This window comes from Ovis aries, chromosome 3, assembly GCF_016772045.2.
Source record: "Ovis aries strain OAR_USU_Benz2616 breed Rambouillet chromosome 3, ARS-UI_Ramb_v3.0, whole genome shotgun sequence".
Taxonomy (NCBI): Eukaryota; Metazoa; Chordata; class Mammalia; order Artiodactyla; family Bovidae; genus Ovis; species Ovis aries.
Window position 1 is genome coordinate 156,061,459 of NC_056056.1, and position 16,788 is coordinate 156,078,246.

The 16,788-nt window shown below is 38.5% G+C and overlaps 1 protein-coding gene across 1 annotated transcript in view; it reads right to left on the reverse strand.

The window, feature by feature from the left end:
* Window positions 1–5,170: 5,170 nt before the first annotated feature.
* The window catches only part of RXYLT1 (ribitol xylosyltransferase 1), a 35,007-nt gene continuing 23,389 nt past the window's right edge, over window positions 5,171–16,788 (reverse strand). The window contains exon 6 of the mRNA XM_004006502.6: window positions 5,171–13,651. Coding sequence (XP_004006551.2) covers window positions 13,234–13,651 — 418 coding nt within the window. The 3' untranslated portion in view covers window positions 5,171–13,233. The remainder of the gene's footprint in view (window positions 13,652–16,788) is intronic.

Genomic DNA, 16,788 nt, shown 5'->3' on the forward strand with positions numbered 1-16,788 from the left:
GGAAGCTTCTAACAATAAGGATATAATATTAATTGCTAGGTTGTAAAGGGAAGCCTGCGTGCTGCAGTCCATGGGGTCGCAAAGAGTCAGACACGGCGAGCGGCTGAACAACACAAAGGAAAGGGGCAGAAAGTCATGCCTGAGCACCGGTGGCTGGGTGTTCTGCTCAACAGTTTCCAAGCTGCAGTTCTGGAGACAGTTGCTAGCTCCAAAGACTTATTTGTCCAGATGCCAACAGCCCTCCTTTCCCCAGTCCCAGGCTTTTTTATGGCTTCTTAGTTCAGAAATATCAGAAGCAAAACCAGGACACCATTATGCTATTTGTAGTTTCACATCGCCCTCTTCAGGCCAAAAGCCTAAACTTGCGCGGTGAAAAGTCATTCACTTTCTATTACATATTATAATTGAAATGTTTCTCTGTTTCTCCTTTGGGCTTCCCTGGTGCCTCAGTGGTAAAGAATCCACCTGCTAAGCAGGAGACGCTGGTTCTATCCTTGGGTTGGGAAGATCCCCTACAGAAGGAAATGGAAACCCACTCCAGTATTCTTGCCTGGGATATCCCATGGACTGAGGAGTCTGGCAGTCCATAGGGTTGCAAAAATGACTTAATGATTAAACAACAACCACCTAACCTTCAATATACACAACATGTAAAGATTAAAAATAAATATATTTTACCTATTTTCTTATCCACCATCCAATCCAGCTCTCACAGGCAGATAGATATATTTTCCTTCTCTCTTTTCTCCTAAGTCTTTGTGGTGTGGGAATCTTAAAGTGTTATCAACTGATAATTTATCCTTGATGCCTTTCCTTATATTGCATTTATTCTGTACCTTTTAATCCTGATATTTATTTAGTTCTATGATGTGATTTTTTCCTCCTGAAAAATGAAGCTGACTCAGCCCAAATCACAAACTTTAGTATACCTGCTCACGTTTCTTTCCTTTCCTTTCCATTTCTCTCTCCTCTCCTTCCTATCATTCTTCTGTCCTTAAAAAAAAAAACAACTTATTTATGATTGCTTAATTTTAGTGCAATGCAAGGAATATTGGGGAATTCCAATATGGGGAAGATGATACTCATATATAATATATTCAGGGTTAGATTTAATAACCATTTAAAAAATTAAAATATAGTTAATTTACAATATTGGATTAGTTTCAGGTATACAGCAAAGTGGGAGAAGGCAATGGCACCCCACTCCAGTACTCTTGCCTGGAGGGTCCCATGGATGGAGGAGCCTGGTGGGCTGCAGTCCATGGGGTCGCTAAGAGTCTGACATGACTGAGCGACTTCACTTTCACTTTTCACCTTCATGCATTAGAGAAGGAAATGGCAACCCACTCCAGTGTTCTTGCCTGGAGAATCCCGGGGACGGGGGACCCTGGTGGGCTTCCATCTATGGGGTCGCACAGAGTCGGACACGATTGAAGCGACTTAGCAGCAGTAGCAGCATACAGCAAAGTGATTCAGAGAGATATATATATCCTTTTTCAGGTTATTTTCCATTATAGGTTACTTGAAGATATTGACTGTAATTCTCTGTGCTATACAGTAGGTCCTTGTTTATCTATTTTATATATAGAGGTGTGAATATGTTATTCTCACCTTTAATGGCAGCCACTCAGTCTGGTATGAGGTGATATCTCACTCTAGTTTTGATTTGCATTTCTCTCATGATCAGTGATATTGACCATCTTTTCTTGTGCCTGTGGCCACCTATATGTCTTCTTTGGAGAAATGTCTATTTAGATCTTCTGCCCATTTTTTGATTTTTTAAAATATTAAGCTGTATGAGCCATTTGTACATTTTAGAAAGTAAGCCTTTGTTGGTAACATCATTTACAAATATTTCCTTCTAGTCTATAAGTTATAATTTCATTTTGTTTATGACTTCCTTTCTGTGCAAAGGCTTTTAAGTTTAATAAGCTCTATTTGCTTTTTATTTTGTTTCCTTTGCTTTAGGACAGGGATACAAAAATATTGCTGAGATTTCTGTCAAAGAGTGTTCTGCCCATGTTTTCCTCTAGGAATTTTATAGTATCTCGTCTCATATTTAGAGTTTTAATCCATTTTGAATTTGTTTTTGTATACAGTGTTAGAGAAAGTTCTAATTTCATTCTTTTACCTGTAGCTGTCTAGTTTTCCCAGCACCACTTATTGAAGAGACTGTCTCTTCTTCATTGTATATTCTTGCCTCCTTTGTCATAGACTAATTTACCATAAGCACATGAGTTTATTTCTGGGCCTTTTATTCTATTCCATTGATCTATATGTTTGGTTTTGGGCCAGTATCACACTAATTTGCTTACTGAATCTTTGTAGTAAGGGCCAGGGAGCATGATTCCTTTATTATTTTTGTTACTCATTAAGTTGAGCCAAGATTTTATTGGATTTACTTTAATTAATTTATTCATTTATAAACAATTGCATATGATGCAAAATTTATTCAGTACCAAATGTATTCAGTGAGAAATACATTTATCAGTTCCCCTCTTAGGGGAACAATCTCTAGTGTCAATTTCTTAACACATATATTTTATGAGAATCCTCTGCACATGCTTAATAAAATAAAGAGGAATTTCAGAGTGATGAAATATTACGTTCCTCGGTTAGTAAGAGAAAAACATCTATACACTCAAATGCCCTTATGGCATTTTCTAATCCTTTCTAAATACACGTTGAATGATTTCTCCAAGTGGGTAGGTCCCCAGTAACCACATCATCTGGGAAACTTAGAAATGTGAATTTTCAGCCCAGTCCTAGACCTAGGGAATCAGAAACTCTGGGGGTATTCTCCCAAACTCTTTGGGTGATTCTTATGTTTGCAAAGGGCTCCCTGATAGCGCAGTTGGTAAAGAATCCGCCTCCAATGCAGGAGATCCTAGTTCAATTCCTGGGTCGGGAGGATCCGCTGGAGAAGGAATAGGCTACCCACTCCAGTATTCTTGGGCTTCCCTTGTGGCTTAGCTGGTAAAGAATCTGCTTGCAATGCAGGTGATCTGGGTTTGATCCCTGAGCTGGGACAATCCCCTGGAGAAGGGAAAGGCTACCCACTCCAGTATTCTGGTCTGGAGAATTTCATGGACTGTACAGTCCATGGGGTTGCAAAGAGTCAGACACGACTGAATGACTTTTACTTTCAAAGTCTGAGCACCATGGCATTAGAATGTCAATGTCTGAGCCCCACCCCAGACTAATGAACAGAATCACAAAGGTGGGTAGTTTAAATTTTTTTCAGGTAATCCTAATGGACAACTAGCATTAAGAACCTGGGCTGGGGATTTCCCTGGTGGTCCAGTGGATAAGACTCTGAGCTCCCAAAGCAGGGCACCTGGGTTTAATCCCTGGTCGGGGAACGAGATCTCACATGCTGCAATGAAGACTGAGCATGCCACTTCTAAGACCCAACACAGCGAAACAAATGACGATTAAAAAAAAAAAGAAACTGGGCTGACCTCACTGAAGAATATCATGAGTTTAACCTCACCTCAAGCTTTTCGGACTCTTTACCTTTCATGTTGTCTTCATCTGTCTTGAGTGTCCAATATGCAGTGTCCATTTTACAGATAAGAAAGCTAAGGTTCAAAGAGACTCAGTTACTTATTCCAGAAAAGTAAGCAGATTGGTGGAGCCAGGTCTCAAAATCAGTGTCCTTGGAGTCCCCATTTTCTGTTTGCCATGCTGCCACTTCTAGTTAACAGTATACATATTTTCTAAGAGGCTGTAAGCATTAAATGACTTACAAATGTCAGTTAGGAGATGATGTCTAAATATAGGGTGAATGAAAGAGTGAATGAATACAGGCCCCCTGTTGCTTCAAGTGTGTAAGAGTTAAACCATTTATCATAGAAGGGAAAGTTGCACTTTTTGTCAAACACTGAGCAACTAAACAAAGGAAACCAAAGCTACCAAGTATCCAGAAGGGATGGGGTTAATGGACTTGACATATAGTTACAACATCTGGCATTTTGCACTTTTAAAAGTGCATCTGAATCTCTAACACTATGGTGTGTCTAAGAGACTTCTCATAATTACCTGTAGGTGCTGTCAGTTTTAATTGCGTCCACACTGGGTCTTGCTGCCAATTGCTTTCAATTTTTATCTATAAAAGAGAATAACTAGTCCTGTTTTTATTTGCATCAAAAACTTGATTTTGATCCCATGCATCTAATACATTCATAGTGTTGTACAACCAGCTCTCCTCTATCTACTCGTTACCTGAAAGGAGACCCATACCCATTAACAGTCAATTTTTCTTTCCTCCTCCACCCTCCAGCTCCTGGATCTCTCTCTGTGGATTTGCCTATTTAGGACATATCACATAAGTGGAATCATATGTGACCTTTTGTGTCCAGCTCCTTTCACTTAGCACAGTGTTTTCAAAGTTCGTTCAGGTAGCATTTATCAGTGCTTCATTCCTTTTTATAACCCAATCATATTTCTTATTATGGATACATTTCATTTTATTTATCTATTCATCTGTTAATGGATAATCCGATTATTTCCCAAGGATAATGCCACAACAAAGAGTTGAGTACAAGTTTTTGTTTGGACTCTTGGTTTTCAGTTCTTTTGGGTACATACCTAGGCATGAGATGGCTGGGTCATATGGTAATTCTAGGTTTAATTTACTGAGGAAACACCAGACTATTTTCCACAGTGGCTGCACCATTTTATGTTCCTAACTACAGCATGTAAGGTTCCAGTTACCTAATATCCTCACCAACACTTGTTATTTTCCATTGTTTTATATTCTTGCCCTCCTAGTTGGTGTGAAGTGGTATCATATTGCGGCACTGATTTGCATTTTCCTAGTGATTGATGATGCTGAGCATCTTTCCATGTGCTTGTTAGTCAGTAAAATAACATTTTTAAAAAAGGAGATCACATGTAGTACACGCTGCTATATTTAAAATGGATAACCAACAAGGACCTACTGTATAGCTCATGGAACTCTGCTCAGTTATGTGGCAGCCTGGATGGGAGGGAAGTTTGGGGGGAGAGTAAATACATGTATACATATGGCTGAGTCCCTTTGTTGTTCACCTGAAATTATCACAGTATTGTTAACTGGTTATACCCCATTACAAAATTAATAGTTTTAAAAGAAAAAAAAGGAAAGGGAGGCACAACCTCCCTCACAAAAGGAGATTACATGTAGATATTCAGATGTAAAGTCAAATTTTTACTGGTATAAGGATTATACATACATTTACAATCTGGCAGTACATGTGAGAGAATACATGACCTTGACATATTTGGATTATGGATACGATTTTTATTTCTTACTTTTCCTTATCTGTATTTTCTTCTATGATGAGGTATCATTTGGGATAAAAGAAAAACATTTTAAATATGAACTCTGAAGGCAAATAAAAACAAATGTGATTTTCAGCTTAGAACACACATTTACTCATTAAAAAACAAAACAAAACAAGCAAAACCAAATAAAAAAACAAAGACATGACTTTGGGATGAAGGAAAACTCCTCTAAACATGTAAAATTTACTCTTCCACTCCCTTTTACACTTCTGGAAAAAGAAGACATGTGGAGCCCAGCTGAGCAGAGCCTAGCTGGGTCCATCAAAGTTGCAGCTGACCTGTCACCCCAGAGAAATATGAGTAAGAAATAAATATTTTTGGTCTTGTAAGTCATTAAGATTTGAGGTTTGGTTGTTAGTTATCTAGGGTGATGGGTGTGAGGCACTCTCCTTGAGGGCAAAATTCACAGGATTTCCAACAACTCAGGAATCAAGATGAGTGAAATTTTATGCAATGTTTTTAGAAAGGTCACAATTAATGCAAAAAGAATCCATGATGAACAAAACATCAAAAGTTTGAATACAGATAAAACCAGCAGTATAGCCTAGCCAAAGCTGGCTGAAGGGAAGAGCTTTGATGCAACGAGAATAAATCCCTGGTGGAGTTCCAGTAAACGGTAACAGACAGAAAACATCATGAATAAATGTCAACATCGGTTAGAAACATGCTTCTGGGTTAATGATCCATTATCACATTTTCTGCTTTGCTTCTAGTGAGTTTTTAAAAGCTTTAAACAACCCTTTCAAACAACAGATTTCAAGAGAAGAGCAAATCAAAAAGAAAAACAAACACAAGGGACACATTAGAAGTCTAGGCCCAACTCTATCTTCCTGGAAAGGATTAAGTGCCACTTTGGGGGGTTTAGGTAGTATAAGGAAGCCTCCTTCAGCCCAGCAAGGGGATTCCTCTTTTGCTATATGGTTTTCAAAAACAAGGATTCTGGACAAGAATATAATTCAAGAAGATGCATGCACCCCTATGTTCATAGCAGCACTATTAATAATAGCCAAGATGTGGGAGGAACCTAAAAGCTCACCGACATGAACGGATAAAGAAGATGTGGTACATGTAGACAGTGGAATGCTGCTCAGCCATAAAGAGAATGAAACCAGCATTCTGCAACAACACAGAGACTATCACGCTAAGTGAAGTAAGTCAGAAAGGGAAAGATGAATACCATGTGATATCACTTACAGGTGGAATCTAAAACACAACACAAACGAGCATATCGTTTCCTCCACCATAGTTGGGCTCAGGTCGAACAACAGGGAGGGAACATAGCCCTGCCTATCAACAGAAAATTGGATTAAATCTTTTTAATGAACATGGCCCCGCCCATCAGAACAAGACCCAGTTTCCCCCTTAGTCAGTTTCTCCCATCAGGAAGCTTCCATAAGCCTCTTATCCTTATTCATCAGAGGGCAGACAGAATGAAAAACCATAATCACAGAAAACTAACCAAACTGATCACATGGACCACAGCCTTGTTTAACTCAATGAAACTATGAGCCATGCCATGTAGGGCTACCCAAGACAGACAGGTCATGGTGGAGAGTTCTGAAAAACGTAGTCCACTGGAGAAGGGAATGGCAAACCACTTCAGTATTCTTGCCCTAAGAACCCCATGAACAGTATGAAATGGCAAAAAGATAGGACACTGAAAGATGAACTCCCTAGCTAGGCAGGCGCCCAGTATGCTACAGGAGATCAGTGGAGAAATAACTGGAAAGAATGAAGAGACAGAGCCAAAGCGAAAACAACACCCAGTTGTGGATGTGACTGGTGATGGAGGTAAAGTCCGATGCTGTAAAGAACAATATTGCACAGGAACTTGGAATGTTAGGCCCATGAATCAAGGCAAATTGGAAGTTATCAAACAGGAGATGGTAAGAGTGAACACTGACATTTTAGGAATCAGTGAACTAAAATGGACTGGAATGGATGAATTTAACTCAGATGACCCTATACCTACAACTATGGACAAGAATCCCTTAGAAGAAATGGAGTAGCCATCATAGTTAATAAGAGTCTATAATGTAGTACTTGGATGCAATCTCAAAACCAACAGAATGATCTCTGTTCGTTTCCAAGGCAAACCATTCAATATCACAGTAATTCAAGTCTATGCCCCTACCAGTAATGCTGAAGAAGCTGAAATCGAATGGTTCTATGAAGACCTACAAGACTTTCTAGAACTAACACCCAAAAAAGATGTCCTTATCATTAGAGAGGACTGGAATGCAAAAGTAGAAAGTCAAGAGATACCTGGAGTAACAGGCAAATTTGGCCTTGTAGTACAAAATGAAGCAGGTCAAAGGCTAACAGAATTTTGCCAAAAGAACACACTGGTCATAACAAACAGCCTCTTCCAACAACAGAAGAGAAGACTCTACACATGGACATCACCAGATGGTCAATAGCGAAATCAGACTGATTATATTCTTGGCAGCTAAAGATGGAGAAGCTCTATGCAGTCAGCAAAAATAAGACCGGGAGCTGACTGTGGCTCTGATCATGAATTCCTTATTGCCAAACTCAGACTTAAATTGAAGAAAGTAGGGAAAACCACTATTCAGGCATGACCTAAATCAAATCCCTTATGATTACACAGTGGAAGTGAGAAATAGATTCAAGGGATTAGATCTGATAGAGTGCCTGAGGAACTATGGACGTGACATTGTACAGGAGGTAGGGATCAAGACCATCCTCAAGAAAAATAAATGCAAAAAGGCAAAGTGGTTGTCTGAGAAGGCCTTACAAATAGCTGAGAAAAGAAGAGAAGCTAAAGGCAAGGAGAAAAGGAAAGATATACCCATTTGAATGCAGAGTTCCAAAGAATAGCAAGGGGGAATAAGAAAGCCTTCCTCAGTGATCAATGCAAAGAAATAGAGGAAAACAACAGAATGGGAAAGACTAGCGATCTCTTCAAGAAAATTAGAGATACCAAGGGAACATTTCATGCAAAGATGGGCTTAATAAAGAACAGATATGGTATGTCCTTGCCTGTTACTACAGGTATCTTGACTTCCTACTTTTGCAGAAGCAGAAGATATTAAGAAGCGGTGGCAAGAATACATAAAAGAACTATACAAAAGAGATCTTCATGACCCAGATAACCACAATGGTGTGATCACCTAGAGCCAGACATCCTGGAATGTGAAGTCAAGTGGGCCTTAGGAAGCATCACTATGAACAAAGCTAGTGGAGGTGATAGAATTTGAATTGAGCTATTTCAAATCCTAAAAGATGATGCTGTGAAAGTGTTGTACTCAATATGCCAGCAAATTTGGAAAATGCATCAGTGGCCACAGGACTGGAAAAGGTGAGTCTTCATTCCAATCCCAAAGAAAGGCAATGCCAAAGAATGCTCAAACTACCGCACAATTGCACTCATCTCACACACTAGCCAAGTAACAGTCAAAATTCTCCAAGTCAGGCTTCAGTAGTACATGAACCGTGAACTTCCAGATGTTCAAGCTGGTTTTAGAAAAGGCAGAGGAACCAGAGATCAAATTGCCAGCATCCACTGGATCATCGAAAAAGCAAGAGAGTTCCAGAAAAACACCTATTTCTGCTTTATTGATTATGCCAAAGCCTTTGATTGTGTGGATCACAACAAACTGTGGAAAATTCTTCAAGAGATGGGAACACCAGACCACCTGACCTGCCTCCTGAGAAATCTGTATGCAGGTCAAGATACAACAGTTAGAACTGGACATGGAACAACAGACTGGTTCCAAATCAGGAAAGGAATATGTCAAGGCTGTATATTGTCAGCCTGCTTGTCTAACTTACATGCAGAGTATATCATGCAAAATGCCAGGCTGGATGAAGCACAAGCTGGAATCAAGATTGCTGGGAGAAATATTAATAACCTCAGATATACAGATGACACCACCCTTATGGAAGAAAGTGAAGAACTAAAGAGCCTCTTGATGAAAGTGAAAGAGGAGAGTGAAAAAGTTGCCTTAAAACTCAACATTCAGAAAACTAAGATCATGGCATCTGGTCCCATCACTTTATGGCAAATAGAGTGGGAAACAATGGAAACAGTGAGATTTTATTTTTGGGGATCCAAAATCACCGCAGATGGTGACTGCAGCCATGAAATTAAAAGATACTTACTCCTTGGAAGAGAAGCTATGACCAACCTAGACAGTATATTAAAAAGCGGAGACATTACTTTGCCAACAAAGGTCCATCTAGTGAAAGCTATGGTTTTTCTTGGAGTCATGTATGGATGTGAGATTTGGAGTATAAAGAAAGCTGAGCACTGAAGAATTGATGCTTTTGAACTGTGGTGTTGGAGAAGACTCTTGAGAACCCCTTGGACTGCAAGGAGATCCAACCAGTCAATCCTTAAGGAAATCAGTCCTGAAAATTCACTGGAAGGATTGATGTTGAAGCTGAAACTCCAGTACTTTGGCCACCTGATGTGAAGAACTGACTCATTTGAAAAGACCCTTGTGCTCAGAAAGATTGATGGCAGAAGGAGAAGGGGACAAGAGAGGATGAGATGGGTGGATGGTATCACCAACTCAATGGACATGAGTTTATGAGTAAACTGGGTTTGGTGATAGACAGGGAAGCCTGGTGTGCTGCAGTCCATAAGGTCGCAGAGTCAGACATGACTGAGTGACTGAACCAAACTGAACAAAAAGAAACAGACTCCCAGACATGGAGAACAGATTTGTGGTTACCAGTGGAAAGGGTAAGTGAGAGAGGGATGGAGTGGGAATTTAGGGTTGGCAGATACAAACTATTATATGCAGAAAGGATAAACAACAAGGTCCTACTGTACAGGATATAGAAGTATACTCAATATTCTATGATAAGCTGTAATGAAAAAAAATATATATGAAAAGAACGTATCTATGTATGTATACTGAATCACCATGGTATACAGCAGAAATTAATACAACATGTAAATCAACTGTATTTCAATAAAAAATTTAAAAAACAAAACCAGAAAACAGCTTCTCTGTAGGTATACTCAGGAAAGGAAGTTGCAACAACTGTATTTTCCATTTCCATTTCAGAAAGGTAAATAATATAATACACTTAAAGTGATTCAAATCTGTCTTAAACAAGATAGACTGTAGAAACCATGACTGAATCTATGATAAGCTTAAATACCTGGCTGCTTTAGACATCTGGATATTCTGCCCCACTGACAAACTGTAGCTTAACTGACTTCTCTCAGTAAACAGTTTGAGAATCTCTCATTTGCCTTGGGACTGGTAATAGGTATAATCACTGATATAACGAAAGAGGTAAGTGTGTTCTCTAGAAAGCAAATAGAGGATACCATGGCACCATGATGTGGCAGGCACCGTGATGATTCTCCAATGCGATACAAAGATCAGATCCTTTTTATTGAAGCTGCCAGAACTTCTGATAATGTGAATACATCTGTGGGAGCTCTGGGTATAAGAAACTGTGGGTATTTACACTTGTCCAGTATCTATGGCCGTTCATACAATAAGGAGACAAAAAACTCCTGGAAGGAATGTTAGTTGCTTGGTTTCACAGGAGTCAAGGAATAGGATTTCTGAGAAAATAAAAAGGCAGGCAAAGCAACTGATTGAGCCCAAGGTCCCCTGCATCCTTTCAGAAGCCCAAAGACCTGGCGATACAAGAACGCTCTCTCAGCCTTAATCAAAGCCACTGCTCTCTGAGGACATCAGACGGCCTTGCACAAAGCACTCTCCTTTGAGTTGGCCTGTCTTACTCTACACTTCAGTGACAACTCTTGTTGAGTTTAGACATTAATTTTTTCACTCTGATTGCCCCCAGTCCACGTTTTGTATAGATTATGACCAAATTCTGTTTCTAGGCATCTACCTCAACATATGTGATCCAACAAAACTTGAGTACTCTAAAATTCTAACTGCACTGAAGTCAGACAGAGAAGGAGAAACATTGCACGACATCTCATATATGCAGACTCTAAGAAGAAATGATACAAAATGAACTTATTTACAAGACATAAACAGACATACAAGTCTAGGGAACAAACTATGGTTGCTGGGGAGGATGTGGGGACACCAGGAATGGGGGAAGGGATAGTTAGGGAGTTGGGGATTGACATGTGTGCAGCGCTATATTTAACATGGATAACCAACAAGGACTTACTGCAGAGCACAGGGAACTCTGCTCAATGTTACGTGGCAGCCTGGATGGGAGGGGAGTGTGGGGGAAAATGGATACATGTATATGTATGGCTGAGTCCCTTTGCTGTCCACCTGAAACTATCACATTGTTAGTCAGCTATATTTCAATATAAAATAAAGTTTTAAAAAAGCCTTAATGTGTGTACACATTTTGGCTCAGTGATTTCACTTTTAGAAATTATGTAAAAAAAACCCTGAGATTTATATAAAAAGCATCAGTTTTTATTAACTCTGTCAACTAACAACAGCAAAAAAATAGGTAAAGAACTTGAATAGATATTTATCCAAACAAGACATATGCTCATCATCAATAATCACTAGGGAAATGCAAGTCAAAAACTATAATCAGGTACCACCTCACACCTGTTAGGATGGCTACTGTCAAAATATCAGAAAATAACAAGTGTTGGCAAGGAAGTGGAGAAATTAGAATGTTTGTACACTGTTGGTAAGAATCTGAAATGGTACAGCTACTCTGCAAAACAGGATGAAGGTATCTCATAAAATTAAAAACCAAATTACCCTATAATCCAGCAATTCCATTTCTGGGTATACCTGAAAGAACTGAAGACAAGATCACAAAGAAATATCTGTATATTTATGCTTATCACATCACTATTCACAACAGCCAAAAAGTGGAGACAATCCAAGTGGCCACTGATAGAAGAATGAATAAATAAAATGTGGTATATACATACAATGGAACACCATTTAGCTTTAAAAAGGATATTCTGACATATGCTACAACGTAGATGAACCCTGAGGACATTATGCTAAGTAAAACAAGTCAGTCACAAAAAGAGAAACACTGTATGATTCCACTTTAAGGTACGTGGAATAGTCAAAATCATAGAAACAGAAAGTAGAGTGGTGGTTGCCAGGACCTGGAACAAGGCAAAAAGGGAGAGTGGTTGTTAAATGGGTATAGAGTTTCAGTTCTACAAGATGGAAAAACCTATGGAAATGGATAGTGATGATGGTTGTAAAACATTACGAATGTATTTAATACCACTGAACTGCACACTTGGAAATCTTAAAGATGGTAAATTTTGTTATGTATACTTCATCACAATAAAAAGACTTAAGAAATAAAATAACCAAAAAATAATATATAAATAAATAAAGTCTAACTCTGTAAATTTGTCCACATACATTCCCAACATGACATATGATTACTCTCAAATTATGGAAATGATTGTGTGTTAAAATATTTAAATGTAACCCTATTAATAACTAGTAAGGAATGAAAAATGAATTAGAAATTATTTCAATTATTGAGTACGTTATATATTATTTCATTCCACATTTACAATCAGCTCTATGAGGTACCATTATCTCTGTTCTACATGGAAAGGAACCTACACTCCAAACAATGAGATGGCTGGCCCAAAGTCCCCAGACAGTAGGGATAGCAGTGAGGTTCTAACCCAGGTTTGGTCTGACTTCACAGCCCAGTCTCTCCACGAAACCATGCTGCTTCCTTCGAGCAGATTTAAACGAGTGAGAAAAGTTGATAAATGCTGAATCACTCAACTTTGTACAAATGAGTCTGAGTACATTTTAACTTTATTTTCAGGAGTGGTCCAATAAGGCTGTACTTGGTCAATACTATGGACATAATCTAGAGTCTACGGAGTATCTTAAAGAACATTTCTAAATACCCACACACATACACACAGCATTAGAAATGATTTAAAAACTCAGACCTTAGCTTGAAAACAATGAATTGCAGTTAATTTTTATTGTTCTTTAAAAATGAACTTTCTAAAATATTAGTAAACCTCATTTTTAGCTCTGTTTTGAATTGCTGATACCAGTGAAGTAATCTTTTTCTTCTTTGAATCTTTTCCTCTAAATTTATAGTCTTTTCTTTTTCTAAGATAGCAGGAAGTTCCTTCCAGTTCTTAATAAAGATGAAAGGAGCATTCATGGACTTGAGTAACTGCAGAGGAGCATTCAGGTACGCAGATGAATTTCCACAGCTGCCAGCAGTCATTACATCTTCCACTACAGGAACAGAGCCATAGGAGCAAGCCTCATATATTCTGTAACACTCCGTGTTTACTCCTGCTGGGCACAAGGTGAGATCACTCTGAAGCAGAGCATCTTGATAATTCTTAAGGCTTTCATTTGTTTCTTGAGGCTGCCACCTAGAAAATCAGAAAAATAACTGTAGTTTTCACTTTACTAAGCATATCTTTGTGGAAGAAAATATTTTATCTTTTAATGTTGGTTACAGGAAATGGTAAATACATTATAGAGATGGCAGGCAGAAAAGACGAATCAAGTCTTGCCCAAACAGATTTCTTGAAGATGTTTAAGAATTTGAGAAGTTTGCAGTTGTACACTTAAAATCTAGTGATCATACAGTTTCTGAATGAATGTTATACCAGCCAAAATTTTGTGAGTGCTAGGTCTTCTCTCTCTACTTCACCCTCCAAATTCCTGCCCTTATGGAGCTTATATCTCAGTTCAAGTGGTAGAGACAGGTAGTAACCAGGTCAAGCCAATTATTTAGAAGGTGTTAAGTACTGTGTGGAAAAACAGAGCAGAGAGAGGAGGGAGTTTCTGGTAGGGTAGTATTACAACTGTAAATAGGTGATGGGGGAGCATCTCACTCAGGGGCATCTGAATTTGGAGCCAGAGATGAGGGAGCAAACCATGCAGATATCTGGGGAGAGAACAGAAGGCAGAGCAGGCATAAAGGCCATGAGATGGTACATGCCTGGCATTTTCAAGGGACAGCAAGGAAGCCAGGGTGGCTGAAGGGGAGAGGTGCAGAAAATGGAGTCAGAATACCCTATCATGTAGTTTCGATCAGAGGGGTAACTGACCTCATCTATGTTTTAGCAAAATCAGTTTGGCTATTGTGTTGAGAACAGACCGTATGGGGCAAGGGTAGAAACTGAGAGACTAGTTGGAGAGCTAGACGTTTTCTCCTATTTTCTCAGGGAAATAAGCAATAGGGTTATAAGGTAAGAGCAGCTGGGTAGAGAAAAGAGGGTATGAAATGGTCTTCCAGGAAAGTGGGAGAACACATGGAAAACAGAAACGGATGACTGCCAGACATTCAAGGTCAGATATTTCAAGTGAGATCAGTCAGTACCTTTCTCCAAGTGTGGCTGCACAGGTGGAGGTATGGAGCAGGCAACAGAGCTGGATTTAACCAGTCAGGATTTGCTAGATTAAGAAACAAAGAAGCTGGATGTCTATGCAGTCATGATTGATTATGAAGTTTAAGTGGGGTAAATAAGAAAGTAAAGATTAGGTGAGCGAAGGACAATGGAAAGGTAGTAGGGACAAGGACCTGTAAGTCCCAACTAAATTGCTGAAATCAGATTATTACAGGCAATGAGTGGGAATGTCAGAAAAAGATGGTCACAGAGAGAATTGCTGGAACTTGAGATCCTGCAGTACGTGTAATCATGAGGGCTAGAAAACGACCATGACAGTGAATGACTGAAGGCGAGTGGAGACCCAAATCACTGGAGGAGAGGAAGTAAAGGAAGGGCAGGACCAAGGCTACGGAAAGACCATCCATGTGGCCTTGGGGATCACTAAGAATGAGGCTGGAGAAATGTCGGAGAGAATGCGACTGTATCAGGAACTAGACTCTTCAAAGAATTAAGGAGATAAACCCAAGGTTTATATGATTTCTTTATAAAGGAGCTATTTTGTAAATTAATTTTTATTGGAATATTGTTGATTTACAATGTTAATTTCTGCTATATAGCAATAAGTCATTTATATACATAAACATATATCCACTCTTTTTGAGATTCTTTTCTCATATAGGTCATTATAGAGTACTGGGTAGAGTTGTGTGCTATATAGTAGACTCTTATTAGTTATCTATTTTATTTATAGTAGGGTGTATAAGTCAATCTCCCAATTTATTTCTCTCCATTATGATTTCAAAGAGAAAGAGTAGTGAATACTTTCATCTGCTGGTATGAGATTCAAAACTGATATTGTTTTAGGGAGGGAAAAGGGAAAGAGATCTGGAAGGAGCAATGAGAAGCAAGGAGGACTTCTACTCTACCTCCTGGTTCAGTGGTAGCAAAGGAATATCAAGAGTAAGCCTGTTTCTACAATCAACTTTCATATCTTGCCCTCAGTCATTCCATTCCAGGCACAGTGTCCCTTGTTCCTCACACATGTGGCACTGATTTGCATTTCCCTGATGTATCCATGTTGAGCATATTTTCATGTGCCTGTTGGCCATCTGCATTTCCTCTTTGGAAAAATGTCTTTTTAGTTCTTCTGCCCATTTTTTTAACTTGGCCATTTGCTTTCTTTGGTATTGAGTTGGATGAGCTATACATATATACATATATGTATATATATACATACATATATATGTATATATATGATATTAACCCTTTAGTTTTTTTTTGTTGTTGTTGTTGCTGTTGTTCTATTGATGGTTTCCTTTGCTGTGCAAAAGCTTTTAAGTTTAATTAGGTTCCCATTTGTTTATTTTTGTTTTCTTTGCTTTAGAAAACAGATCTGAAAAAAAAATTGCTGTTATTTATGTCAAAGAGAATTATACCTATGTTTTCATCTAGTTTTACAGTATCTGTTCTTTATATTTAGGTCTTCAATCCATTTTGAGTTTATTTTTTTATACTGTGTTAGAGAATGTTTTAATTTCATTTTTCACATGTACCTGTCCAATTTTCCCACCATCAGTTATTGAAGAAACTGTCTTTTCTCTCTGTATATTCTTGCCTCCTTTGTCACAGCTTAACTGACCATAGTGTGTGGATTTATTTCTGAGCTCTCTATTCTGCTCCACTGCTCTACGTGTCTGTTTTTGCGCTAGTATCACACTGTATTGATGACTGTAGTATGGTTTGAAGTATGGTCTGAAGTTAGGGAGCATGATTCCTCCAAATCATTCTTCTTTCTTAAGATTTTTTTTCCTTTGGCTATTTGGGGTCTTTGTGTTTCCAAACATATTTAAATGGTTTGTTCTAATTCTGTGAAAAATGCCATTGATATTTTGATGGATTGATTGCCTTGAATCTGTAGATTGCCTTGAGTAGTATGGCCACTTTAACAGTATTGATTCTTTTACTGCGAGAACAAGATGAACAAGATATATCTTTCCCTCTGTTTATGTTGTCTTCAATTTCTTTCATCAGTGTTTCATAGCTTTCTGAGCATAGGTCTTTTCCCTTCTTAGGTAGGTTTATTCCTAGGTAGTTTATTTGATAAGATAGTAACTTCTCTTTCTAATAGTACACTAATTGTTAGTATATAGAAATGCAACCAATTTCTATAT